Source organism: Mustela erminea, chromosome 5 (genome assembly GCF_009829155.1).
Source record: "Mustela erminea isolate mMusErm1 chromosome 5, mMusErm1.Pri, whole genome shotgun sequence".
NCBI lineage: Eukaryota > Metazoa > Chordata > Mammalia > Carnivora > Mustelidae > Mustela > Mustela erminea.
In genome coordinates, this window is record NC_045618.1 from 76,087,982 (window position 1) to 76,115,235 (window position 27,254).

General features: G+C 41.2%; 1 protein-coding gene across 2 annotated transcripts in view; it reads right to left on the reverse strand.

Annotated features, from left to right (window-relative positions):
- STXBP6 (syntaxin binding protein 6) overlaps positions 1–27,254 on the reverse strand; it is a 261,761-nt gene that overhangs the window by 34,284 nt on the left and 200,223 nt on the right. For both annotated transcript variants that reach the window (XR_004285871.1, XM_032343980.1), the window contains exons 3-4: positions 22,344–22,474; positions 21,252–21,417 (exon numbers count right to left, since the gene is read on the reverse strand). Coding sequence is in view for 1 of the 2 variants with exons in the window: in XM_032343980.1 (XP_032199871.1) it covers positions 21,252–21,417; positions 22,344–22,474 (297 nt within the window). In the remaining variant the exon portion in view is untranslated. The remainder of the gene's footprint in view (positions 1–21,251; positions 21,418–22,343; positions 22,475–27,254) is intronic.

The following is a 27,254-nucleotide window of genomic DNA, read 5'->3' on the forward strand; positions in this document are numbered from 1 at the left end:
GCGAGAAGGAATCTTAAGCAGTTCCACACCCAGCATGGAGCCAGATGCGGAGCTCAATCCCAGGACCCTGACATCATGACCTGAGCTGAAATAAAAAGTTGGGATACTTAACCGACTGAGCTACCCAGATGGCCCCCACCACAAATGTAGTATTCCTAAAGAAAAAAACAGCCTGAGAACTACCTAAATCTGAGAGGTCACCAGACCCTTATAAATTTGAATGATTAAAAAGCTTTATGCAAAAAATTATTGAAATTTATGCTTTTATAGGAAACTAGACTACTACCTTTCTTAGTTTAAGTTCAGGAACAGATGCATATCCATTACGTCAAGTCTGACATTTTATCACTAACTATACTTTCTAATGGCGTAATCACATGTGAATTCTCTCACACATATATATTAGTTAAAAGCAAGAAAAAGAGGCAGCCCAAGGTTATTCCATGGCTTTGGGAGTGGTGGGCAGGAGGAGCTGTGTGAACAGATTCCAAGTGTCAGTCCCCAGGACTTCGGGGCTGAGTCCAAGTAGAGTCCCTACCAGCACAGTCACCCAGAGCTCTCCACTGGGACTTGTGCTCATCTCAGGGAGGGCTAGCACAGAAATTATCTGTAAAATTAAGTACTAACAAATAAGTAGGAAACATATTGCTATTAAGTGAAGAGGTCTAGGCTACTGCTCTAATGTGACCAGCTGTCCATGAGCATCTTTACCGTGGACCTCCCTACCCTCAGTAGGGTCTGCCAGAAAGACTGGGTTACCTTTAAGGCATGCAGGTATTAGAGATGAGCCAGTGGATTGAGAGTGTCTGGAAATAGGAACCAGGGAAGAAGAGCAACAGCTAATATCTCTTGGAGTTTGGCAACCAAAAATAATCTTTTCTTTCTTGTTAAATTCTGATCAAAGATCTGGATTCAATTTCCCAGCTGAGAGCTTCACTGGCTTTTAAATGAGGATCACACATATTTGTTGTGGTTTGTAGTCATGGAATTGAGCTGGATGTTTGCAAAACTGGTGAGCTTGGCTGTTCCAAGAAGCTGGAAATCTGCTGTGTTTCCAGACTGCTCTTTACCACCCACATGGCAAACACACCCATCGAGCCCCACAACTTCTGAAAACAGAGATCCTAATGCCCAAAGGACATCTATTCTCTGGCAAATGACAACCAAGGAGGTGCCTTTCTCAGGGAGTGTCACTAGGAGCTCCATGTTGTAGTGGCCTGTCATCTTCATCCGTCTCTCTCAGTGGCTGTCCTCATGGACTCCATCCTTGGGAGAAGACTTGAGAAGATCACCCAATGCTGCTGGAGGTCAGCAGCACTGCTGCTTGGCAGTGGCCAAGTACCAACCTGTCCTGCTTGACCTTAACTCTTTAAAAGCTGAATTTGGTGGGGCACCTGGGTGCTTCAATTCAGTTGGTTAAGTGTCTGCCTTTGGCTCAAGTCATGATCTCAAGGTCCTGGGATTGAGCCCTTTGTCGGTTTCTTTATTCAGCGGGGAGTTTGCTTCTACCTCTCCTCCCTATTCAGGCTCTCTCTCGCTATCTCTGTCTTTCAAACAAATAAGTAAAATCTTAAAAAAAAAATAGAAGCTGAATTTGGCTGACTAAACCTGTATCAAGAAAAGCTTTTGTCTTTGTGTCATCATTTTTAAAGATGTGAAAATGTAAGAAACAAAACTTACCTGTAGGATGGATTTTTAGAAAGTCAAGTTACTAAAAACTGAAGGTAAAAGACAAAGGCCAGCATCCTTGAGGGCCCCTCTATGTCTTATTGTTAAGTACCTAGCATCTAATTCCTCCTAGAAGTGTACTGAGGGGGAATAAATGAGTTTGAGTGTAAATGCATGCATGAACAACTCACATGCCCTCCCTTAGTTCCTACTACTTCTTTCCCATTTTAACATTCCCAACAGATTTAAGAACTGATGCTTTCTATACGCTGAGGTGAAAAGTTAGTCCAAAGAAGATGAAACAACAACAAAAATTTAACAAGAAAAGAAAAAGACAGTCCTGATCATCCAAGTCCAAGAGGCCTCGAAAATAAAGACTGAAAACATTACAGATATCTCTTTTCTCAACTGGGCACCTGGCCAAGCAACCCCCCAGGGACTTGAGCTCTGTGATTATGAGGGAAAGTTGCATTGTCTATCCCTGTAGGCCCTCCTTCTGTTCTGTTCTCTAATTTTAGACCCCTTGGCCTAGACAGCATCCCTTCACAAAAGAATCAGCAGCAAGTCCTAAATCTGCCATTTCCCACACTAAGGGAAAGGAGTGGGATTCCCCATCATCTCATTGTAGGTTAATAGCTTTTTATATAATCACAACATTAATGCGAGATGGGCAGCACATCATTACTCATTTCTAATTATATTACACTGTATATTTTTAAAGTACATGAAAGCCTATATTAAATGTACCTAAAAATGCTGTTTCTGGGTAAGACTTACAGGAAACTATCACTCTAGGGCAGGAGTCAGCAAACTGTTGCTGGAAAGGAACAAATAATAAATATTTTAGGCTTTCTGAGCCATAATGTCTCTGACAAAGCTACTCAACTCTGACTTTGTAGCACAAAAACAGCCTTAGGCAAAATATTAAAGAATGAGCGTGGATGTGTTTCAATAAAACTTTATTTAAAAAAATGGATATGGCCTGAGGGCTGCAGTTTGTGGACCTCTGCTCTAGGGTCATAACTAATAAGTTATCACAACTAGCTGATTTATTCGACCATGTGTTGATGTACTTTAAATAATAACCATGAGCAAAAAATGTTCTTCATGATCTAAGTAAGCCACAATTTGGAATATACAATCCAGCAATAGGGTTTAAACCCTGCTCCCCACTGCCCCCCACCAAAGTCAATGTTTGATCCTATGTTTAAAGAATCCTATTTCCTGAGAAGGTGACTATTCTTAAAAACTTAAGAAGTACAGTAACCATATCTATGGTGTGACCTGTAATTCTTGAAAAATGAAAGTGCTAATAGTTAATGCATACTGAGTATTTCCTCTGTGCCAGAATATTCAAAATGTTCTACAAGAACTAACAGATTTAATACTCATAAGAACTTTGTGAGGTAGGTACCATTATTATCCACACTTCACAGAAGGGAAACCTGAGGGCCAGATAAACAATTTGGTCAAGATCGCAAGGCTAGTAGGCGAAAGACATAGGATTCAAACCCAGGCATTCTTGCTCTTGAATCCATGATCTTAATCACCACTCTTCAGAGAGGAAGAGGAAAAGGAAGGCAAGTTAATGCTCAGCCCTGGGAATTCCACCTCCCAGATATACGCTTGGCCTGCTAGGCTCTTTACCATGTGCTGAATAGCACGGTGGCATTTTAACTGTACGGTTATTTAATTCTACCCCCAGAGTTATATGGGGAAAACTATTATGTTATTTTACAAAAATGAAAACCATGGCTTAAGAAGTTTATGAATTGGGCAAGGACACATACCTAGTAAGTAAAGCAACGACCTGTGCTGGTCGGTTGGGATTACCTTTTGGAAAACAAGGTGATCACTTGCTCAGCAGACATTTGCAGGAGGTTCATGTTACTGAGGAGGGAACAGGTTTATGTTCCAGACTAGTGGGTGGCATGCATTCTCTTTATGACCCAGGGCTATGTGTGTGACAGAGTCCTCTTAAGCCTCTGCAACTGCCAAACAAGATCTGTACCACAGGGCTGTGAAGAATCTGTTTCTTTCTTCCCCCATCAACAGACTGATTCCTGCAAACATGGCTTTGACTGTGTGATTCTTTGTTCAGCTCTCTACTTGTTTTTCTAGGCATCATGCCAAACTGAATCCATCAAATTCCCGGAGCTTTCTTGGCATTTGCTCATTGCTTCAAGAAGGGATTATTGGTACACATTTTGGATCATTTCATTCTGCTGGCTTCAGGCTTTGTCTGAGACTACAGCTATGAGAACTCTCTCGGGATCTACCTTGACATTTACAGTGTTTGTCAGCCCTTCCCTGCATATAGGGGTTTGCTATTAGAGATAGCTACTCATCTTAACAGAGATAGTTTGTGTTCCTCCATTCTGCTGTTAGATTTTGAATTATAGTCACAAGAAGGGAGGAAAATCCAATTTATATTCTATCAAATTAAAACCAGAAGTCTAACAGGTACAACTATGATGATTTCCCCCTTACAAAGTTGAATTAGTTCATTCACAGAACAGACAACAGTATAACTACCCACCGAACACACAGCATGTAGTTAATTATGTCTAGAATTTTAGCTCCAATTTAAGGAAACACCCAAGGTAATCTTAAAATAATCAGTAGGCAGTTAAGTGTGGCAATGTATTTTTATCCAATTTGTGATTGCTATTGTTTCTTATAACCTACTCTTCCCCGTTGGGATCCTTTTGCTTCATGTTGAAGTGTAGCATTTGGTAGCACTTTCAGCAATGGCTGGGAGGTGGCCAGTAATCTTTGTTTGAAAAAATCTCTTTTACTCTTGTTACTGTATTATAGTCTAGCTGGATACAGAATTCTAGATTGACCATTATTTCTGGAAATTCATTTGTTGACTTCTGGTATCTCTTGTTGCTGATGACAAGTTGTTGGTTTGTCCTTCCTTTATAGGAGACTTTATTTTTAGTATCTTTTAAGATTTTCTCTTTGTCCCCACATTTTTGCTGCTTCATCACATTTTTGTCTAGTTATAGCTTTAATTTTCAGGCACTTGGTAGCCTTCTCAATCTGAGTCTTCAAGCCTGTCTGTCTGTCTTCCACGTACAAGTGCTCCTTTATATTCTTCCTCTCTCTGTACTGTAATATGGGTGAATTTCTCATTATCTTCCAATTCATTAACTCTGTCCTTGACTATGCTCAATCTAGAGTTTATTCTATCAATTGAATGTATTTCAAAGACACTATTTTTTCATTTCCAAAGGTATTTTTTCCCATGTTACCTCATCTTTTTATATAGTTTTGGTTTTGTTCTATAACATCTTGTTATTTTTTATGATTCTTTCCTTTTTCTTTTGACTGTCATAAATATAGTTATTTTTAAATTAATTTTTGAATTGTTCTGTTACTTTCGTTTCATTCAGAATGAATTCAACTCCCAACTACTTTGTTTTTTGGTCTTATCAGATACTGTAGAACTTTGGTGTGTACATTCTTCTCAAGTGGGAAATTTTAATTTCTTCTCATCTCACTGCCTTTACCCTACTCCCCACATACAGTTTTACTGTTTCCCCAAATGACCCCTGAGGCAACCAGGACTTAATATGGTGGTCGGAAGCTCCTGTCCTGGGTGCTATTCTGGATATCATGGAGCCAGTCCCAAGCTAGTGGGCAGCTGGCTGCAGGTCCTGGGTGGGAGACTACCATCTGCTCTCTCTTGCCTCTCCAGGAATGCAGATCCTAATACCCTCTGTTTGAGGGAGCAGTTGGTCACACCTTGTTTGTAGACTTCTTGCTTGGGCAGAGAAGCCTCAGTTCCAAGCTATGAATGTGGCTCTGATCTCCTACTTTGTGTGGGGTAGTTAGTCACAATTACAGCACTGAATCCAAACTATCTCTCTCTTGACTTGTAGCCCAGCACACCAGCAGCTTCGTTCCTGCTAGCTTTGTGATTCTGTTTATTTCTGGTTTATGCATATACTTATCTTCTTCTTTTTTTTTAAATGAAAGTGGCTATTTCTTTTTAATCTCTTCTATTTTGTATGTGATGGTGCCGAAGGAGCCTCAAAATGTGAACTTAAAATGTCAAACTGTGCCAATATTCTATTTTTAAAACATTCATTTTTATCAGTGTAACAATCCAAAAATTCTACAATGTTCAGCAGTGATAATATTTATCTTTCCCTTTGTTTTCACCAGCAAGCAAAGAAAAAGCTGATTATGTTTTACTGACATTCTCTTATTTACCTACACCTGGCTAATTGAAAGTAAATGGCCTCAAATGATTAGTTCCAATTTTTTTTTTTTAAACAGGGAAAAAAAAATGGGTTGAGAAGCAGCAGCAATTCAGTGGTGCCATCTATTAGTATCTGTATTTGAACGTAAAACTTCTGCAGTTTTAAAATCTAATCTTAATCAGAGAGAAATCCAGCTGTTTGTTTATACATGCGTTTCAGCTTTTAAGGGATGAAGCTAAGAAGTATGAGATGTTTAAAAGAAGGGAGTCATAATTCTGGAATTATTTTCTTAATCATCATTGAAGAAAAGCTTTACAACCTACTTCCAAGTCTTTTATTCCCCAAAGAAGATTTATACATATTTTATCGTTGAAGACTGCCTTACCCAGGACTCCATCTTAATTACCCATGCAGGTTGCTGGCCTGTAAGTGTTTATCATGCAAGAGTTGAAGAACAAGTATTTGTTATGAATAAGAGCTGATTATAAATGTGTCACACTTTATATAACATATGTATTTCTGAACATTTATGTATAACTTAAGTCTCAACAAATCATACTGAATTTTCATTTTTAAGTATAATTTCAAAGATATATTCCTAGAGGAAAAGAAAATACGATCTGAAACACTATATATGAAAGGATAACACTGCGAGAGTGAACTTAACAGTCAAACACTTGACTGGAAAATAACTAAATGGCGATAGAGCAAGAAATACCTAATTGAAATGTTATACTGAGAATACAACATTGCCCAATGTCAAAAATTAAAGTAACTGCCAAAAAGTGAAAACAGAATCTAATTTTGTTGGAGGAACACTTGGAACTTTTAGAGAAAAAAAACAAAAAACAAAAACGCATCAGTGATAGCTGCTTTGAAGAGATTTTCTACTTTTCTCTTTCTAATGGGATATGATTTGAGAGCTAGCCCCTAGATTCAAATATTGATTTCCCTTTGTTACATATGGGGCTTTGGGCAAGTTTCCTTGCCTCTCTGTAACCTCTCTGACATCTAGTTTCTTCATTTGTAAAATGAGGATAGCAATAATTACTCTTTAGGGGTAATATGAATGAAAAATACTGCCTGGCACATAGTAGGAACCCAATATGGGGACTATCAATGTTATCATCATTAGCTGGCTTCCCTGCCCACACACAAGATAAGAAAGATGCAAACACAAAACAGAGAACTGCACCTCTACCACACCTGATGTAAGGGATACTCTGTATTTTCACTCCCTTCTCGTGTCTGACTGAAATGCAGATCCCAAGAATTTCCCTTAATAGGATGGAAGGTAGGACAACAGGAAGGTTGAATTAAAAGAAAATATTAATTTTAATATATTAATATAATTTTTAATTGTAACAGCTACTGCTAAATCCCACAGTGCTTCCTATAGACCATGTTGGATATTTTGTGTGATTTTATTTACTCTTTACAACAACCCTATGGAGTAAGCATTACTCCATAATTCTGTTTAAGAAGAGGAAGTCAAGTTTACAGTTTAAGTACTTGTCCACAGACCAGAAATTCAAACCCAGACCTGTGCAAAGTCATTTTCTGTTTAGTGTGTTTTAGTGTGTATCATACCAAGGCTGAAGAAACACCACAATAGGAAAAGAAGTATATATTCCCTAAGAAACACAGGGAAAGTATTGAATCAACATGGCAGTTATATTTCAGGAGTTCATGTTGAATCACTCTTAAATGTATGCTGAATTAAAGAAAGAAATCCGATCAGGTAATTTCAACTTGTCTGTAAGGAGTACATGCCGAATAAACCTGACCTTGACATTTTACATCAAAGTTAAAAAAGGAACTGTCAGTCTCTTAAGAGGATGACTACAAGTTATTTACAGGTAGGGCATTAGAATCATTTTTTTCTGAGGAGACAGGAAGGAAAATATTGAGGAAAAGGAAGATTTTAAACAAAATCAAATGACATACAATATCTTCATCAGCAAAGGCTTTAAATAGTAAGACTTCCTAGAAACTTGTAAAGAACCCACGTAACTACTAAGGATAAACAAATTCCTTAAGTAAAGAGAAAGGGCCAAGGTATAAATATCCCAGCTGGTAATGTGAGAAACTTCTTGATAATGTAGCACCTGGAAAGCCCTTACAGCCACTTACGGCCTGGGTCTTCATGAAATGTTCAGGTGTTCTCTGGGGCACCTGGGTGGCTCAGTGGGTTAAGCCTCTGCCTTCGGCTCAGGTCATGATCCCGGGATCCTGGGATCTAGCCCCACATCTGGCTCTCTGCTCAGCAGGGAGCCTGCTTCCCTTCCTCCCTCTCTGCCTGTCTCTCTGCCTACTTGTGATCTCTCTCTGTCAAATTAAAAAAAAAAAAAAAAAAGTTCAGGTTTTCTAAATTTTAAATTATAAGACATTTAATGTCTTAAATCATAATAGGTTAGTACAATACAGTTGACAGGAAGTATTGAAAACTGTATCATGAAAGGAAAAAAAATGAAAGATAGGACATATTACATAAGAATGTACATCAGAGCTTTTAGAATTGTTTAGGAAAACAATGTGGCAGGTAGAACAATGGCTTCTTGAAGATGCCTACATCCGAATTCCTGGGAATTGTGAATGTGTCACCTTACATAGTGAAAGAGACTTTGCAGATATGATTGAGTTAAGGATATTTAGATGCAATGATTATCCTGGGTTATCTGGGTGGACCCAATAAAACCACCAGGGTTCTTATAAGCCTGAGGTGAGAGTGTAAGAGCTCGAGAGTGGCATGAAGATGCTATGCTGGGGGTTTTGAAGATGAGGGAAGGGCTACATACCATGGCATAGAAGCACCCTCTAGAAGGGGGAGGAAGGCAAGAAAATTCTTCCCTAGGGCCTCCAGAAGGAACACAGCACTACGGACCCATTCTAGGCTTCTGACCTCCAGAATTAGAAGGTAATACACTTGTGTTGTTTTAAGTCACTAAGTTTGTGGTCATTTGCTAACAGCATCAGTGGGAAATGAATACAAATGACCAAGAGGGTAAATGTATTGCGGCTAGAAAAATTAAAATACACATGAACTCTGAGATAAACATTTGCTTTTAAATGATGTAGGCCTTTAAAAAATTATGATATATTCTATTTCATTCAAGTTTAAAAGTCAAAGGCTTAGAGAAAATATACAAGATAGTATACTGACACATAAAATAATTGTAAAAGTGGTTTTTCTCCCTTTACCTAATGTCTAAAAAACCTTAACACTTGTAGAAACTAACTAGCAGGATAAGCCCTTGACTTTTATCACAGATGTGTGATCTACTCTGACCTTGTGAAAAACACATTCCCCCGCCCCCCCCCCGTCTCAACCTCTTATAATGGGAACTGGGAAGATGATCAATAAAATCAACCAACTGTGAAAATAAGGTCCATAGGACAGAGTGAAACACTGATGGAGAGGATAATATATAATATATAAATAATCACAAGGAGATTAGATCTTGTGCAGTATTTATATGTGACTCATAGAATGCCCCTGACTTTCATCCATTATATTCTGTCCAGTTTAATCCTCCTTGTTACAAGAGGGTAAAGATGATCCTGGCTTTGAATGTTCTCAGTCAGGTTCAATGAGGAAGATACTGATTCCATTTGAAAGTTCTTTCCTATGGGGCAGAACACTACGAGTAATTATGATAATTACATTTAGATTTCCTCAAAGTATTAAAAAATCAGTTTCTGCTCAGACATCTAAACTCAAAAATAGTCTGAGTCTTTCTTACTACTGCCTTTTTGGCCACTAACTTAAATAAAAGAAAAACAAATAGCTGCTTTCCGACTGATGGTATCCATCAAATCTGAAAAGCATGTGTGCACATGTGCATTCATGTACACACACACACACACACACACAAAATGTGTTATCTCACAATTTAACCACTCCAAAACTTGTTAAAGGGAATAAATCCCTAAGCCAATAAAGACTTACCCTCATTTTTCTTTTTCTTCAAACATGTATCTTTGCCCCCAAGTAATGACATACTTATTTTCTTGCTTTACTGTCACTCATGTTGCAACTGAAATGTTTATGCTTTATGTGCTCTCAGAGTGAGGAAATACTGAAACAGACTGTTTTCCACGTTCACAGGTATCACCCACTGAATGGTTCACTGAACCTGCAGCAGCATCACCTCTGGAGGCCATACTCCTGAAGAGCTAGAACGAAAACCAAACCAACCAACCAACAGCTAAGCCAGGGTTACTTTGTACGCTTGTTTACCTGACAACGAGAGAGGGGTTGCAGACGGTCTGCAGGATGGATAAAGGTCAGGCAGAGCTTGGAGGCAAGCCACAGGGTTTGTCAAGGGATCTCAGACTGGTCATGTCCATTATTACTAAGAAAACCATAGGCCAGTCAGAGAGGAGGCCAAATCTCTAAAGAGGCAGCTTCCTGTTATACTTCCTTTTCAAAATTTAAAAAAAAAAAAGACTTTTTTATTTGAGAGAGCAAGAACAAGAGAGAAAGGGAACACATGTGAGTGACTGAGGGAAGGGGTGGGGGAGGGACAGGGAGATAGGGAGCCACAATGCCAAGAATCCCAGGCAGACTCAGAGCTGACCATAGGCTCTATCTATCTCAGGACCCTGAATCATGACCTGAGTTGAAACCAAGAGTTGGAGGCTTAACTGACTGTACCATCCAGGCACGCCGTTACACTTCTTTATTTTACTTCTAAGCGAGACAGTAGAGCTTCTCAAATCTTCCTCCATAAATGGGAGTCTTTGTTCTGTTGGGTGCCTCCAAGAGTCTATGGCAGCCTCCTTTTATTCTTGGCAGTAAACTAACTCCTCAAAACCAAGCCAAAGACATTCACACTAATGACTGAGCTTTCTTCTCTAGGCAAAATTAACCAGGAATGCATGTTCTGTGATAAGAGCGCTTTAGTGGAATTTCTATGCTTACTATAGCGTTTATTCTCTGAAGAATAGCCACAGTAAATCACAGATCTCTAAGTTTTTCTAACAGTCCTTATTTAGCAGTCTGCTCAGATTTTTCTCTGTTTGTATCTTTGGATGGCTAGCCTAACATAATGCCTTTGAGAGAGATCTCAGGCTCAAACTGTCTTGAAGTTGTAAATAGTTATTTGGCCATTATCAAGTTTATGTGTTACACAGAAATAAATGTATTCTGTTTTCCATATTTGTTATGGTGGCCAGAAACTAGGAGGGTATATACCCATGAAGGTTGCCAGAAAAAATATAGGACATCCATGCAATATTTGGGACATATGTCTACTAAGAAATTATCCATTGTTTATCTGAAATTCAAACTTGACCGAGCATCTTTTATTTTTGTTTCCTAATGGGAAATGCTAATGTTCTTACCTGCTGCAGTGAACATCTATGGACTCCAATCCTGGGTAGGCATATTCCAAATCGAAGAGTGAGGAATGTATGGTCTTACATCTCTAACTTCAGCTATACATCAGTGTCCACACTTCAAATAACTACCTTCGCTAAATCTAGTGATTTAGTTTTACCGGAAGGATCAGACACAAGGCAGAATTTCTTAGAAGCTTAGGATACAGTGTAGGGGAAAAGAAAGCCAATTCATTTACCTCTTCACTGAAGGTTTGAGAAAGGTCACACTCCTGTGCAGTTTTCTCTCAGGAACTATGCACAAGTTCTTTACCTCCATTCCGGGAAAGGAATAGGACCCTGGCTTTCAACCCTGAAGATGATGTTCTGAGGTCCTGTCCACGAGGTATGTGCTCTGAGTGGTTTCCCCAGAAGCAGGGGTAAATTTGACAAAACATGAAATGATCATTCTTAGGGCCAGTTACCGCTCTTCAGCTTCTCTTTGCTAAAATTCCATGTTAGTTTCAGTTCTCGATATTTCTATGTTCCAGCAGGGCAACAACTTTTAAATGCCACCTGATGGAGTTTTTTTTTTTTTTTAAGATTTTATTTATTTATTTGATAGACAGAGATCACAATTAGGCAGAAAAGCAGGCAGAGAGAGAGGAGGAAGCAGGCTCCCCGCAGAGCAGACAGCCTGATGTGGGGCTTAATCTCAGGATCCCAGGATCATGACCTGAGCCAAAGGCAGAGGCTTAACCCACTGAGCCACCCAGGCACCCCCAGCTGATGGAGTTTTTATTGGTCTACATGAACTAAGATAAATAAGAACAATGTGCTAAGTTTTTCATCAAGGTAAATGTTTCTAATATAAGGAACAGCCCTTTTATTTCGAGAGATTACGTTCCTTCAGTTCTTTAGTGTTAAACTTTTTAAAAATGAAATTATGGTGATAATGGATATGAAAATTGAAAAAAAAAATGTCCTTACATAGAAAATTGACTGGCAAACTTATGTCTCCCAAATTCTCTTAAAACCTGGACTTGTCTGTAAATCTGAAATATGGGCATCACGCAGTACACTTTTTAGGTCTGTGTCAGAAATACCACTTCATATCTAACACTATTAAACACTTTTACTTCTGATTCATGTATCCCCATTTTTGGCAGGGGAAAGAGAACTGGACTCAAAAAAATATTTTAGGCTGAAGATCTATTGGTGGAAAAAGAATATTTCTATTCTCTTATAAAGTTCAGAAAACACAGGTTTTTTCTTTCCTACAAGAAGATGTGAACTACTTGCCCTGATCTCTGGCACAGCCTCACTTGCTATTTTAAACATCGTTGTTTTGGTAAGTCAGCAGTAACATACAGGCTCTATAAATGTCAAACATGAAATACAGCACGTTCAGCATTCAATAAGCCATAGCGAACAACTCAGCATTCCAGTCATTTGAAATGTCTGTAATAGAGCTCAGTTCATTCCCACTTAAAACAAAGAAATTACTATTTTTTGGTAATTCTTCTGGCCAACATGGATTAGGAAAGCTCGAGAAAATTTTCTTGCTTCTTTCATAAGAAAGTGCTTTTTAAAGAAAAGATTTGAGAGAGAAAGAGAGGGTCCACGCTTGTGCACAGGCAAGTGGGGAGAGGGACAGAGGGAGAGAATCTCAAGCAGATCCCTTGCTGAGCACAGAGCCCAATGTGGGGCTCAATCCCATGACCCTGAGATCATGACCTGAGCTGAAAGCAAGAGTCAGCTGCTTAACCGACTGAGCCACCCAGGCACCCCAGAAAGTTCTTTTGATAAATATGATGAGAAAAATCATTTAATATTATGAACATACAAATTATAATTTCCAAGCTTTTTTTTCAAATAGAATATTTGAACATGTACTGGCTCTTTGCAAAAAATCCCATTTGATTGAGTATTTTATTCATTTACTTTTGAGAAAGAGCATGCAAGAATGGTGGGGGTGGGGGTGGGGACAGAGGGAGAGAATCTTAAGCAGGCTCCACACTCAGCATGGAGCCCGAAGCAGGGCTGGATTCCATGACCCTGAGATCATGACCCGCGAGCCAAAATCAAGAGTCTGACACTTAACTGACTGAGCCACCCAGGCATCCCTGACTGAATATTTTAAAATTCACTCTAATCCTCACACCATTCCTTCAAGGTCTGTGTTAATCTCTATGATACAGGAAAGCATATAGGGGCTGAATGTAAGGTAGGTAGCTTAGAGGAAGTTACAGGGCTGAGTGATGCCACCAAAGCCAGGGATAAGTGAATGGAGGCTGATCTCTATCACTGTGTCACTGGGTCAAGTTGTGCATTTACGTCCTCTGGTTGATTCTTAAAGTAGGAATGGCTCTCATCCATTGCAGGTTATTTAACCATGGGATAAACAAAATACATTCACGATCCTTGTCAAGCCAATAAATGATACCTTGGAAGTACCCATATGTGCCCTTGGTTTGCTTCAAGGTTTTGATGGAGATGCATGATTCAAAAGCATTGAATGCATGAAGTCACTCCTGGCTCAGGATAGCGGACCCCAGTCCACCAGCTGGTTCACTGCGTGTATCAGTGTAGCTTACAGCCAAAGAGCAATGAAAATGAGAAAAATCACATCTGTGACCCAGTTTTTCTTTAGTTACTAGTCATTTGTATCATGCACAGATTGGATGGAACCTAAAGCAGTAGTCCTTGGTTACTCCAATGTTCTCACTTAAAATAAAAGCAACTGCTTTTCATTTACCTCCGGGGAACAAGATGAGGTTGAATGACCCACTCGGAAAATATGAGAAAGCACATAAACCACCCAACATAACAACCGGTAATGTTGTCCTAAATTGAAACAGTAACTACATGAGATTCAGATCCAGAAGCCTCTCAGAGCTTCTGCTAGAATGTCCTGCTCCTGACTGTAGTTGGCCAGTGTCAGACGGTTATGTCGGTAATTCCTGCAGCGCCATAAGTACCAGACCTGCCTGATGCAGTAGCTACAGTGGTAGGATCCTCAGAATGAAAACAAACAAACAGAAAACCCTAGCTGGGCATTTCCAACTGTGTAAGTTAAACACTTGTACTGTTATTTTTATTGATGCATTTTTTTGCTTGTTTGTTTCTATTCTCAGTTTCTTACTCTTTCCAAGAGTTTCTATAAGACAAGTGTTTCATGAACTATCACGCTGTCTAGCAAAATGAAGAGGCTAGAGCAATGGGAGACTGGATGATAAATCTGTGTTTGTACAGGATTGATATATAATTAACATTTATAGAGAACTTTCAAACAGCATTATAAATTTCATTCTTATGAATATCTTGTTAAATTAGTGCTATCTCCTCTTCTGCTTAGCGGAATCAATGTAGGGAAAAGATGTGCTTATTAAGTGAACTTGGAAGTCCTGGCCTTCATTGAGTGGACGGGGAGCAAGGGCCAGGCCTTGACTGCGGGGCTAGTTCCATCCCTTATTAGCTGTGGCATCTTGGGCAAGCTTCCTACACCTCATTATCCTTCTTTGTGCCATGGCAGAAGATAATAGAAGTTTGTTCTTCTGTATTTCTTCAAGAGTGACAAGAAGAGCCACTAGAGGACCCAGGACATGGATTCCACCTGATTCAAAGGACTGTAAGGAACACTTTACAGCTCTCCCACAACAGTGGGTCAGCTAAGCAGCCTGGCCGTCTCCTCTGTCCCACATCTAGGTAGGTGCTGGCATCAAGCAGCAGCCATATGGTGGTTTTAACACAAGTTAATGTGGTCCATGAATTATAATCTCTAATACATGCGTGTATGTGTGTGCATCCCCAAACACATTATGGTTTGAGCAGTTGGCAAAATTCCACATGAATCTATTCTTGAGGTATAAACAGTTCATTGTAATGCACCCCTGGCTGAAGCATGGGTTAGAGTGCAAGGTTCGCATCCCACAAAGCCATTATTCACTGACAGAAAACAAGACAATACAGAGAAGAAATAAAAAATTCGGCAGATGTTGCGGATACCCTTAAAGTAGTATATTAATGTACTGGGATTAAGAACAGCCATACTGATCACCTTTCCGCTCCCTCCCCCACCATTAGAACCCTGTGAGGACACACACACTTCTTCTTTTTAGAAGTTGCTACTTCTCCTTACTCGTGCTCATGCCTGGAGCACTCACAGGGTGAAATATTTGCCCACTTCACCCAGGGATGACCCTGAATTGCTTAGAAGAAAAGTCCAAAGCAAGGTCATGCTTCAAACCCTGAGATTCTATTCCATCCCAGGGGAATCCAGTGTAAAGCCATTAGGTCTCTCCTTTAGCATACCAATCAGCAGGGGCAAAGGAGGGCCAGTCTGCTACAAAGGACACGTCGGAGACATCCGTGTCCTTGTAATTCTAACAGAGCTCAGAAGTCTGGGCTCGATACCATCACTTGAAGGCTTGTGAGTAGAATGGCAATGCTTAAAAAATTTCCTTTGGTAGTGATGAAAATATATGGCACTCCAAAATAGCCTGTTTTGTGGAAAAACAATCTGCCACATTCCGATTTCTGAATATAGCTAGCACTGGAATGAAGCTGTGTGGATTAACTATGGCAATAAAGGAGCTCATTTTGCCCTGCCCCTGCCTGTCTGGCCAGTGCTAACCATCCTTTACAACATAGCTTAGCAAGCACCTTGGTGTTACTGAATTGCTTTATGTCTGTTTACACCTGTTGTCTCCCCAGAAAAGCCAGCCAAGTCAGCAAAGGTATCTCCTTTGTTGTTGGATCTCTGCAGCTAGCTAAGTGCCTGACAGGTAGACGGTGCCGTTGATGCTTGTGCAATCAATGAGGACACGTACACGTGGGCTGCAAACAGTACAGGTGGGTCCACGCAAGGAGGACTCAGATAAAACAGGTAAAAGAGCAAGACATAATTCAACGAGTTAGCCAAGGGTGTTTGGGCCGAGTTAAAAAAAAATTGCTAGGACCTGCTTCAGTTTGTACAGAAGCTTGCCTTGAAGAAGAAATCATTTTTTTCCTGCAAAATAATTTACACCACTTACTGAAGAAGAAAACAGGTTTGCAAAGAACTTAAGCCGCGGTTCTAACACAGAAGTTGTCAGTACGACTGGAGAGTCCCATAGTCCACGGCACTGTGCTAAGAACAGTGGGCCAACAGTAATCACTACAAAAGGTCAGTGTCAGTAAGCTAGCCATGGACAGCCATGTGGGATTTGCTCACATTTTACGAAGAAAAACAAAGAGAGCAACGCAAAAAAGTTCCCCTTGGGGCTGTGACTTCATATGACGTGCCTGTTAGCTAAACTGATACTACTATTTGGGGGCAGACTGTTTCTCCAAAACAAACTGGTTGAAAGCAAGTCTCTCTTCTGGAGTCTCAAGTTCTACACATACTTAACTCCTTGGAGGCATCTTTGAAGTGCAAATGTGTCATCACACATACAACAGTTTATCATCACCTCTGCTTACAGTAAACAGACATCTACCCTCTCAGAGACGAACCTGAGAATTCCCTTTCAGGGCTCCTATCATTCACGATGCCATGCCATTTTTCAGTAGACAGACTGGCTCCATGCCTCTGCCTTCAGTCTGGTTAATTCTACATCGCTCGGTACCTTACGGACCCAGCAACTAAATGGATGGCTTCGTATTTTTGAAAGGTGAATGACCTTTAATGAATTAAATGAGAGGAGGAGTGGAAGTTAGGAATGACCAAGGCAGGAGGACTTGGCTCTAGCTTCCTGGTCTTCCTACCATCCAAGGGAAGAGAAGATGGTTGCCAAGACACTGACAGAGGCTGGAGAGGAAACCATGCCTCCCCTTGCTTAGAGACTCCCCAACCTCTTTCTGGTTATGAGGGACTTTCCTTGGCCCTACAGATTGTACATGTGTCTCCTGAATTCTGTAACCAGCATCAGAAGATCAAAGCTTCCCGGTCTGTCCTCTGGAGATAGAATACCATGTTTGCAGGAGGGAACTCAAGCACATCAAAGACTGAAAAGCATGGTCATGGGGGGTATATACAGTCAATGAATACAAGGGGAGAACTGCCTGGGATTGTCGGTATTTAAGTGATGATCCTGTCTGAACTGGTATTAAAGAAAGTGTGGTTCGGTGGAAGTCAGGCAGACTTGCTTCCAGGACTCGGACCTTGGTAAAGTTATTCAAAATCACTGGGCCTTAGTTTTCCTGATGACAGGTTGGGCCCGATGCAGACATGGGAGGCCCAGGGCATGGCCAGGTCTCCATCATCTTCCCCAGCCACCAAAGTAGTTCATCTCTTTAATATGTTGAAATTCAGATGAACAAAAACAAAAACAATAAAGAGCAAGATAATTTTAAAGGTCCCTGATCACTCCATCATTCTTAGGACTACCCTCTTGCCCCGCCCAATGCTTAAGACTTACTGTCTTAATAACATACCTACAATAAGACTAGGGAAATAATCAAAAGTCCCTATAGTCTCTGGCCCCTCCCCTTATTTCCCCCCCCCTTTTTTTTTAAGATTTATTTATTTGACAGGCAGAGATCATAAGTAGGCAGAGAAGCAGGCAGAGAGAGAGGAACGGAAGGAGGCTCCCCGCTGAGCAGAGAGCCCAATGCGGGGCTCGATCCCAGGACCCTGGGATCATGACCCGAGCCGAAGGCAGAGGTTTTAACCCACTGAGCCACCCAGGTGCCCTATTTCCCTTTTTTTAAAGCCTAGGGACCTGCTGGCTAGTTTTTTCCCCCAAATTTCTGCACAACCTCAGGGGGCACCATTTATATCAAAGACAATGTCAGTGGCACTCAGTGGCCCTGATGAAGATGCTTTCAGAGTGGAGAGGGCCTGTGTTTGAGTCTCATCTCTGCCACTTGCTAGCTATACGACCCCTGGCAAGCTATTTAATGATCTCTCCAATCCTACTTCCTTCCCTGTAAAATGGAGATAATAATTGTATTTCCAAGGACTGTAGTAAAGGTTAAATGAAACAGCATATGTAAAGAATCTGGTCTTCAGGAAGCATACCAACATGAACATTAGTTCTTTAAAACCACAAAATCTATGACATTTCTCAGTTCAGAGAAAATTCATGTCCCGGATGTGTGGCCCAGATTCTGAGGACAGACCAAAAGATACTGTGAAATGTGAAACAGCTTTCATCTGCTGAAGATGGGGTAGGTGCCCCCAAAGTTGAAGGGGTCAGAATGTTGTGACCCAAGCACTACCCAATTTGAAGACTGAATTGTGGTAAGCAGCAAAAAGGAAGACCGATCAGCACGCTAATGAACTAGGGTGTGTTGGTACAACTGTTATCAAGGATCAGCAACTGTTTAAATAAGACAGGCTGTGCTTATTAAGGACATATGCCACCAACAAATTACAGTGTGCTTAGTTCAAACTTTTTTGCCTTTTGGAGGAGTCCCAGGCCAGCCTATATTTAATTGTGCTAAGTCTTTCAGTTGACTCTTAAATTAGGAAGTGATTCATCTACACAACTTAGGCATTAGAGATTCTCAAAATATTAAAGCTGAAGCGGATTTCAGATCTCTAAGCCAATCTCCACATGTTACACTAGAGAAAAGTGAGGTCTCGGGAACAGGAGAGACACGTGTGCGATCACAAAAGGTAGGGCCCATTCTGGGACTTAGTCTCATTAACTTACTCTTTTTCTTACTATAAGAAATCAGTCTTTAGCCTTGTCCAATACACATACTAGCAATTTAACATTGGGTATACGGATTCCTGTCTCTGCTCTGCATAATTTACGTACTGGCACTGGAAAACCTCTGAAGGGCTGGGTCAAGGACTGAAAGCAACAGCTGGGCGGGGCTGTGTGGGAAGGTCTGAGGACATTCAAGAAGGGAACAAAGAGCACAGAGTAAGGCTGTTAGGGACCCTAACAGTCTGGAACTCCAGTAGTGAAACTGGAGTCTATTAAGGAACCAAACAGAATGATTCCCCATATCCAGGCCATAGGATGGTGATCAGCACACAGCAGGTACTTAGCACTTCTTTGTTGCATAATCAGATGATGGAGCAGGACTGAATGAATGAATGCAGGAAAGGCAGTGAGCTTCAGAGGCCAAGGAGAAGAGGGACCGCCCAGTGAGAGGAGAGAGGGAGGAGTTACCAAAGCTGCCCTCAATCTTAGCAGGAAGGACAAGACTTGCTTCTTTCTCCTTCCGGAAGAGTGGAGGGAGTGAGGCTGTGGCCCTCCTGCTTCTGCCTCACGTTCCCCTTCTGAGGTAATGTGCCAATTCCCAGGACACTGCTTCTGTTTCTGGCCACTCTGTTCTCAGGACGGCACACACAGAAGGGGAAGGCATGAGGGGAGTCCCTCTCCAAGGGCAACAGACATTTCAAACCCATAATGTTACCTTATTTTAAGATGAGACTCTGCTTATGTGTTCTCTGTGGAGGCTACAGACCATACAGACACCAGTGGAAAAACATTCTGGGAGGACCCTGAGATCAAGAAGCAAGTCTGATTCTATGATAGCAGAGACAAACCTAACCTAATGAAGAATGAGGGAAAGCTGGGATTTCCTGGCCCATTTTGCAGTCACTGAAATACTCCGTCCTCTGTGGTCCTGAGCCTGGTGCGCACTGACCTGCCAGGTCTGCTACAGCTGGGCTTTGCATGTGGGGTCCGTGTGAAGCACGCTGGGGGCACAGACAGGATAGCGAGCAGTAGCTCACTCTATTTTCTCAACAGTAGGAGGTCAGTGTTAGATGATCTCATTCCTTTCAACATCTATGTCTAATAGTTTTTTTTTCTTAAGATTTTATTTATTTATTTGACAAAGAAAGAGAGATCACAAGCAGGCAGAGAGGCAGGCAGAGAGAGAGGGGGAAGCATGCTTGCTGCTGAGCAGAGAACCCGATGCAGGGCTCGATCCCAGGACCCTGGGATCACGACCTGAGCCGAAGGCAGAGGTTTTAACCCACTGAGCCTCCCAGGCGCCCTCGTCTAATAGTTTTTACTTTTGTGTGCAGGATGTGGCCACTGGAACACAATATGCACTCCTCATCAACATTTTTCAAGGATAAATGGAGAAGCTGTAATAATATACTGCATCGACGCCTAAGGAAGACCTTTCTAGGTTTTTAGGATACAAGCAACCTCCCATTCAAGAGGAACACCAACACATTGGTAGATAACAACAAAGCGCTGGCTAGCGTCTTCTCTAATGACATCTAGCAGACTAGTGGCAAAATGGCACCATGTACGTCAGGGGCTAGCGTCGAACAATGGGTTCCATGCCATGTTCATATGACAGACACATAAAGGCCAAGGAGAAGATAGAATGTCTATGATATGACCTTCATTTGACATTTGATTAAAACCAAGTTGGCGCATAGTTTTTTTTTTCCCTCAAACCAGGGGAATAGGTCAGTAAAAAGAGCAATCATAGAAATGCTCTTCCTCAACTCACAGAGTGACTGGCAAGCCTTCTTAAAAACATTTTTAGCTCAGTTTCAATTCCCTAAAAAGAAATGCCACCTAAAAGAAATGTGTTAAGCACCCTCTAAATGTTTCTCATTAAGTTGCCAACACTGGTCCTCACCCCTCAAGGCTGGCTTAGAGCGCTCAGCCTCACTCTGCTCTGTACACCATCTGAGGGATAAACAAAATGCTAGCTGCTATTTGAAAGAAAGGGGACTACATCTGTAAGAGTTTGTATGTTAATATTTGAGAATATTCATTGAGAACTCACAGGAAAAAAAACAGCCTAGAAAACAGTGTTCTGCAATGAAATTACAAGAATGGTGGTGAAGAAACCAAACTGAAAGGTTTTCCCAATAAAGGGGCAGGTTAGTTCTCCTAGTAGAAGTCATCTTAGCTGAGGGGCTGATGCTTCTAAAAAGGCTGGCTTTTGGTGAAGAGTGAAACACACCACTGTGACTGGATTTAGCATGCAAAGAACTCCTTAGAATGGTTCTCATGCTGCCTAGCTCTGAGCATCCTGATTCTTTTTTTTCAGTCTTTAATTATGCTGTAGAACACCTAAGTTTTTATGTAAAAGTGAGCCTGAGGAGACAGGCTGAGCAGAGCCCTACAACTGCCCACTCACCTCCCATGATTTTGGACTGGCAGTTAATGAACTCCGGCTTCCTGTCCGTGAGGTACCTCTGGCAGGTGTGGTGGAGGATCTGGAAGAAGGTGCACTTTTCAGAGGCTGTGCTGGCTACCCACTGGTCAAATGCATTTTCAAACAACAAGTCAAACTCTGCAGAATCCTGGAAAAGACAGTGAGATAACTACTGATCTCAATCCATAAAAAACGGCAGCCTTCAGCTCACTCCTGACAAAAGACTCGTAAAGGCAAAAACACCTTTCAAAACTTGGCTCTTAATCACAAGGCTCATCTTTATTTGCACCTAGATGTGTGGAAAGGAGGTCCATCTTCCTTTCCTCTGTTTATCAAGCAAACCCCCAAATCTTAAGAGTATTTAAAGATGTCCCCAGGCTAGTATCACAGAAGCCCCCACACATGCATCTGGAAGAATAGACTACTACATGCTGCCTTCTCAATGACCTGCAAAAGGATTCCTTCAGGTTCTCAGCCCTATCAATTGATCTTGCTCCTACCCCTCGGTAAGGAAAAGATTCTCCCTTATTATTTTAGTATATAGTTACAATTTACATTTAATTTTTCTTCATTACTAAGGTTTTGTATAGTGAGTGTGTGTGAGCAAAAGGCAAAGTACTTAAATAAATAATTCTACCTTAAAGTGTTTTTCATGTTAAATCCAAATACCTAATTTGTAAGGTGCCATCTATTTGTTTGTTTGTTTTGGTGAAAAAAAAAACCCTAATTACTGGTGTTATTAGGAGATAAATGAAGCTTTGATGAACATGGTTTTTCATATTAATAACCATGGACGTGGCATCTGAACTCTGCCCTTTGCACTTGGCTGATAAGCATACAGCAGAGAACATTTATTTCTTCAGTATGCATCCCCTTACGTTTCTGCATCAAACATGATGAAAAGATTTATAGTGTCCCATGAGGACACAGAAATCCGAAAGTCTTAGCCACAACTCCGAAACAGAGAAACAGCTTTGTTAGAGATGACTCAGACAACCACCACCACTGCCAAGGCCAGCGAGAGAGTCACTGTGTGAGGAGAATACTTTTGCTCAAAACGGGGCATTCACTCACCCGATTAGGATCGATGCCATTAACCTGGCGAAGCTGCTCGAGCATCCACTGGGACCTCCGCACGAACGACGTGGAGCCTTCAAACTGTTTGACCTTGGTGATGGACGCCTGGGTGGGTTTCTTGTTTGTCACTGCCAAGAAAAGACCACTCACATTAGGGGGCATGCAGATCGGTTTTCTCATTACACCTACATGTACACACACACACACACACACACACACACACAGGATATGAACATGTGTGTCTTTGATGAGGGGTGAACGCAAAAGAAATAGTTATATTCTCCACTCTCACGCAGTTACAATATAATTATAATTGCGGAGGCTGCTTCATTTATGTCCTCATTCATTCAGACTAAACACAAGTGAACCGAGGGAGGAACACCAAGCACTTTTAAAGGAGGCCCACAAGGGCATGATGATCAGCTGCAGGGAAAGCAACACACCGGGTTGGTGGGCATCGGGTAGAGGTACTGGGGAAAGCTGTATTTGAAAGGAAGCAGAGGTTACTGGCTGCCCTTGGAAATTGCAATGTGTTATTTCGAAGGGGATAGTCCAGTGTAAATGTATCAGGCTTCACTGGTAAGATACGGAGTAACGCTTCACTTAAAAATGATGATTTGGCTTTAAACTACGGTCCACTTTCAATCTAGTGTGCATCTGTTTCTGATTATATTTGGCATTCCCACACCGCACCCCTCCCAAACTTCTGAGGGCCCCACACCTGCAGGGCCGAGACAGCTCCTTCTCCCAGCCTTAATCAGTTCTTCCTTTGCTGAGGATGGACACTGTCGCCTCTCAGACAGAGGCCAAGCGCCAGCCACTAGGAGAGAGTCACTCTGGATGTTTCTACGTCTGCTTACTTTGTGACTTAGAGCCTCCAGGGCCGGGTGGTAATTAAGGGTTTTCAAAGGGCTTTCCTGAAACCTCCTGAGGCCTGGCTGTTAGGAGTTATAAAACTTCACAGAAATGATGCTACCAAGGGAATTAGAAAAATTGGAAAGTACTACTTGTAATGAATGTGATCCCAATAAGCTTGTGCGTCGGCAGCACATTCTTTGTTTCCAGTAACCCCGCAGGTCCTACATTTCCAGATAACTATGTGATGTTCAACAGGTGGCAAAAAGAATCCTTGAGGGATGAAGGACAGAAAGCATCTACTCCAGTCATGGTTGCTGGTAAGAAGACTCTCCCTCACACACAGGAGAATTTAGGGCAGTTTCAGGTCATTAGAGCAGGAACGCAGGGACCGAGAGCAGAATGAGATGTGGGTGCGTTGCCTTTGCCTCCGCTGAGAGCCCTGTGCTTCCAAGACTAAAGAACTCTTTTTATGACACTTTTTCCCCTTTGCTCCAAACCAGAATTTAGCAAACATTTAAAACATAATTTCAAATAATGCTTAGGTTTATTACTCATTATGTCAGCTATATTTGGCTAAAAGCTTCTGAACATTTCATACCAATTGTGTTTACTTTCATGGTTAAAAAGTCATCATCCCCGTAACACCCGCCATCAGTGGAAATTTTATACTCTCCTATTCACATGCAGCCTGTCTGGCTCACGGCTCCATGTGTAAGTCTGTTAAGTCCTCTTAGGAATAACCATTCTCCGAACTAAATTCAGGCAACAGTATCAGTCTGCCCAGGGCTCTGTCTAGCCATTTAACTTAATGCATTTATTTCTGGTGTCTCTTATGAGATCTAATAGGTTTCTCTGACACCCATGTCCTGCTCTTCTGTTTTCATGGTAGAGGAAACAACATACCTGGAATACAGGCAGGTCCTAAAATGTGCTGAAAAGATTACAGAATTCTTTTCAATAACAGGAAAACATGGGTTCCTGTATTAGACACACACCCCTAAACACACAAAGAGGATTTCCTTCTTTGTTTATGTAAATTACACGACACTGAGGCATCCTGGGAAACATGAAGGCTTTCCTTTTAGCTTTAAAGTCGTTATGAACGCCTATTTTTACTTCTGGTCCACTTATTTCCAAGTGGTTCACAGCATTATAAAAACTCGAACACAATGCAGGATCACTGTAATTACTGGCATGTTTAAGATTGACATTTTAGCAAAGCAAGTTCCCTGGAAGTCTGTCACTGAAACGAGAAGGGCAGGAACCTCACCCACATGCAAATGCCCCACAGAACTGCTAACAAGAACTGCGCCACAGAGCGGTCAGTGGTCATTTTCCACGAGGCACTTACAGCTCAGACATGCCCGACTCGTTCTTTCTGCTCGCTTATTCTTTGCCCAGTTCTTGGAATCTCGGTAGCGTTCCTGGGCACCGAGCCCGGTTTGGTTTAATTTTTGTTTATTGTTATTATCTCCAACATCCCAGTTTCTATTTTGAAGCAGGTGCCTTAAAATTATATTATTATATACACATTATATAGAGTTAAATAAAGACTTTCCCCTTCTTGAAATCAAAACAACCGCAGAAAACACACCATTGCCAGACTTTCTGAGTTCTGTGCTTGAAGGAGCCCTTGTTTTATCCCCTTTCTTGTTTTGGTGCTTCTGGGGTCCAAAGAGGATAAAAAAAAAATATATGTCACTCAAATTCTGGATGTTCAGTGAAAATCAGGGATCTTTCTTCTCCCTCCAAAGGCCAGCTGATTGAGAGCATACCCTGCATCGGTAATATTGGAGTGCTCTCTGTCCAACTCCGTCAGTATAAGACTCTGTAGTCACTATTTTGAATAACTTTAAAGGGCAGAGAACCAGGGCATTTCTGTCATGCCTTTAATGTTCACGATGCCAAGGAATACATACAGGCATTTAAAGGAGGCAGGGTAAGCATGGTACTCCCAGCTAAGACCACTCAGAACCAGCCTGGTTCCCTGGGTCTCCTCTCCAACCGCACACCAGAATCATCTGAGAGTTTTTACAACAAATACACCAAACCGCATGAGTCAGAATCTCTGGAGGTGTGGCCTGGTATCCACATTTTCATCTTCCCTAGGTGATTCTAGAACGCAGGGACTGCTGAAATCATTGCTAGTGTATTAACTTATTTCAAAAATATTTACAGGACATTTATTAGATGGGAAACATGAAAGTCAGTTTTGTGGGCAATTCAAAGACTGAATAAGATATGGTTCTAAGTCAAGAACTTGGGTGGTGGGGGTGGGGTTATTCAGAATGATCCAGAACAGTGCTCATGCATGGCAGGAGTCATCTGAGTGAGGTGTTGGGGAAGGAGAGGGCTTTGAGGACCAGGGCAGAGTTGGGGGAAGTCAGGCAGGCTTCATGGAGCAGCCACATTCTAGCAAACAGACCATGTGCCCTTGCCCAGACTTCTATGATATCTCCCACACTGGTATTCCTGAGCAGTCCAGCCATTCAAAGTTAAATACCGAAGACTGAACCATCTTTTATTTTTTTTTTTTACATTTTTTATTTTTTAAATTTCTTTTCAGTGTACCAGAATCCACTGTTTATGCACCACACCCAGTGCCCCATGAACCATCTTTTAAAACCTTCTTAATGGCATCCCAATGCTTAGAATAAAACCCAAGGCCCTTACCATGACCTGCAAAGCCCTAGATGATCTGGCTCTTGAGTACCTCCCCGTTCCCATCCCATTCCATTGTCCCTTCTGTCTACCAGGCTCCTGCCATCTTTTGCTCCAGGAAATAGCAACCCCCTTCTACCCTTCGCAAATGCTGTTCCCTTTATATAAATACTCCTTCCTTTGTTTTTTCTTTTTCCTTCTTTTTTTTTTTATGATTGTCTCTTATCCACCATTCAGATTTCAGTTTGCATGTCAAAATTCCATAGAAAAAAACCTGGGTGATCGTTTTTCTGCAGAAACTTCCCTCACCATGTTATTTCTTTCACTAAACTTTGCTCCTTGCAAAACAGGTTCATTTCAAACCTGGATACTCAAAATTTGCTTCTCTGGAATATTTGAAAAGAATAAAACCCAAACTGCTATCATGACTATTGAGTCCTAAAACATGTAAGAGGTAGATAAATCCCCACATGGATCTCGCAAGTTCCCTCCTACCAGTTTGTGAGGTAGGATCCTAGAAATTGACATAATAACAAGTGACATTTTCCCCAGCAATTAAAGGTTTTTTTTTTTAAAAAGATTTATTTTACAGAAAGAGAGAGTGGGAATGTGCACAAATGTGCGAGTGGGGGGAGGGACAAAAGGAGAGAGAGAGAGAGAGTCCCAAGCAGACTCCCCACTGAGCACAGAGTCCATTATGGAGCTTGGTCTAGATCATGACCTAAGCTGAAATCAATAGTGTGATGTTTAACCAACCCAGCCTTTTAGGTGCCCTCTGGCAATTAAATTTCTTGAAAACCTTTTAAAAATACAGTTTCTGATTTTTTTCTCTCGTACTTGACCACAGATCTGTGACAGAGGCAGCATTACTGCTATCATCACTGTACTTACAGACAAGCAAACTGAGGCATGGAAAGCACAGACTTGCCAAAGTAATACTGTTCATAAATGAGAAAGCTGCAACTTGCAAAACGAACTTAGGGTTCACTGCTCTTTTCACTGCAGCATTTTGCTGAAATGTCAAATGCCACGTTTTATTGCATGTGGGAAGCTCATTAAATAAGGGCTAACTGAATTTTTTGTTCTAATAATGATACTGCTGTTGTGATTTTGACAATATCATGAACTGTTCTTCCCTTAGTATTTCCCTTTAAATAAACTTGGTTTTTCACTGAAGTTAAAGAGGAACAGAGCATATTAAAGCCATAAATAGATACATGGCTCTGCCTACATTAAAAAGGAAATAATATAAAATATACAATTAACACATAAATGCTACGAATTTCAAATTAGAGAGCTGTCAGCGGAAAGTCTGGCATATGAGGTCCACTTGAAGGTAAAGTGGTTATAAGCAAGTGTGGACAGGTGCTAACGCCAGTCACAATACAG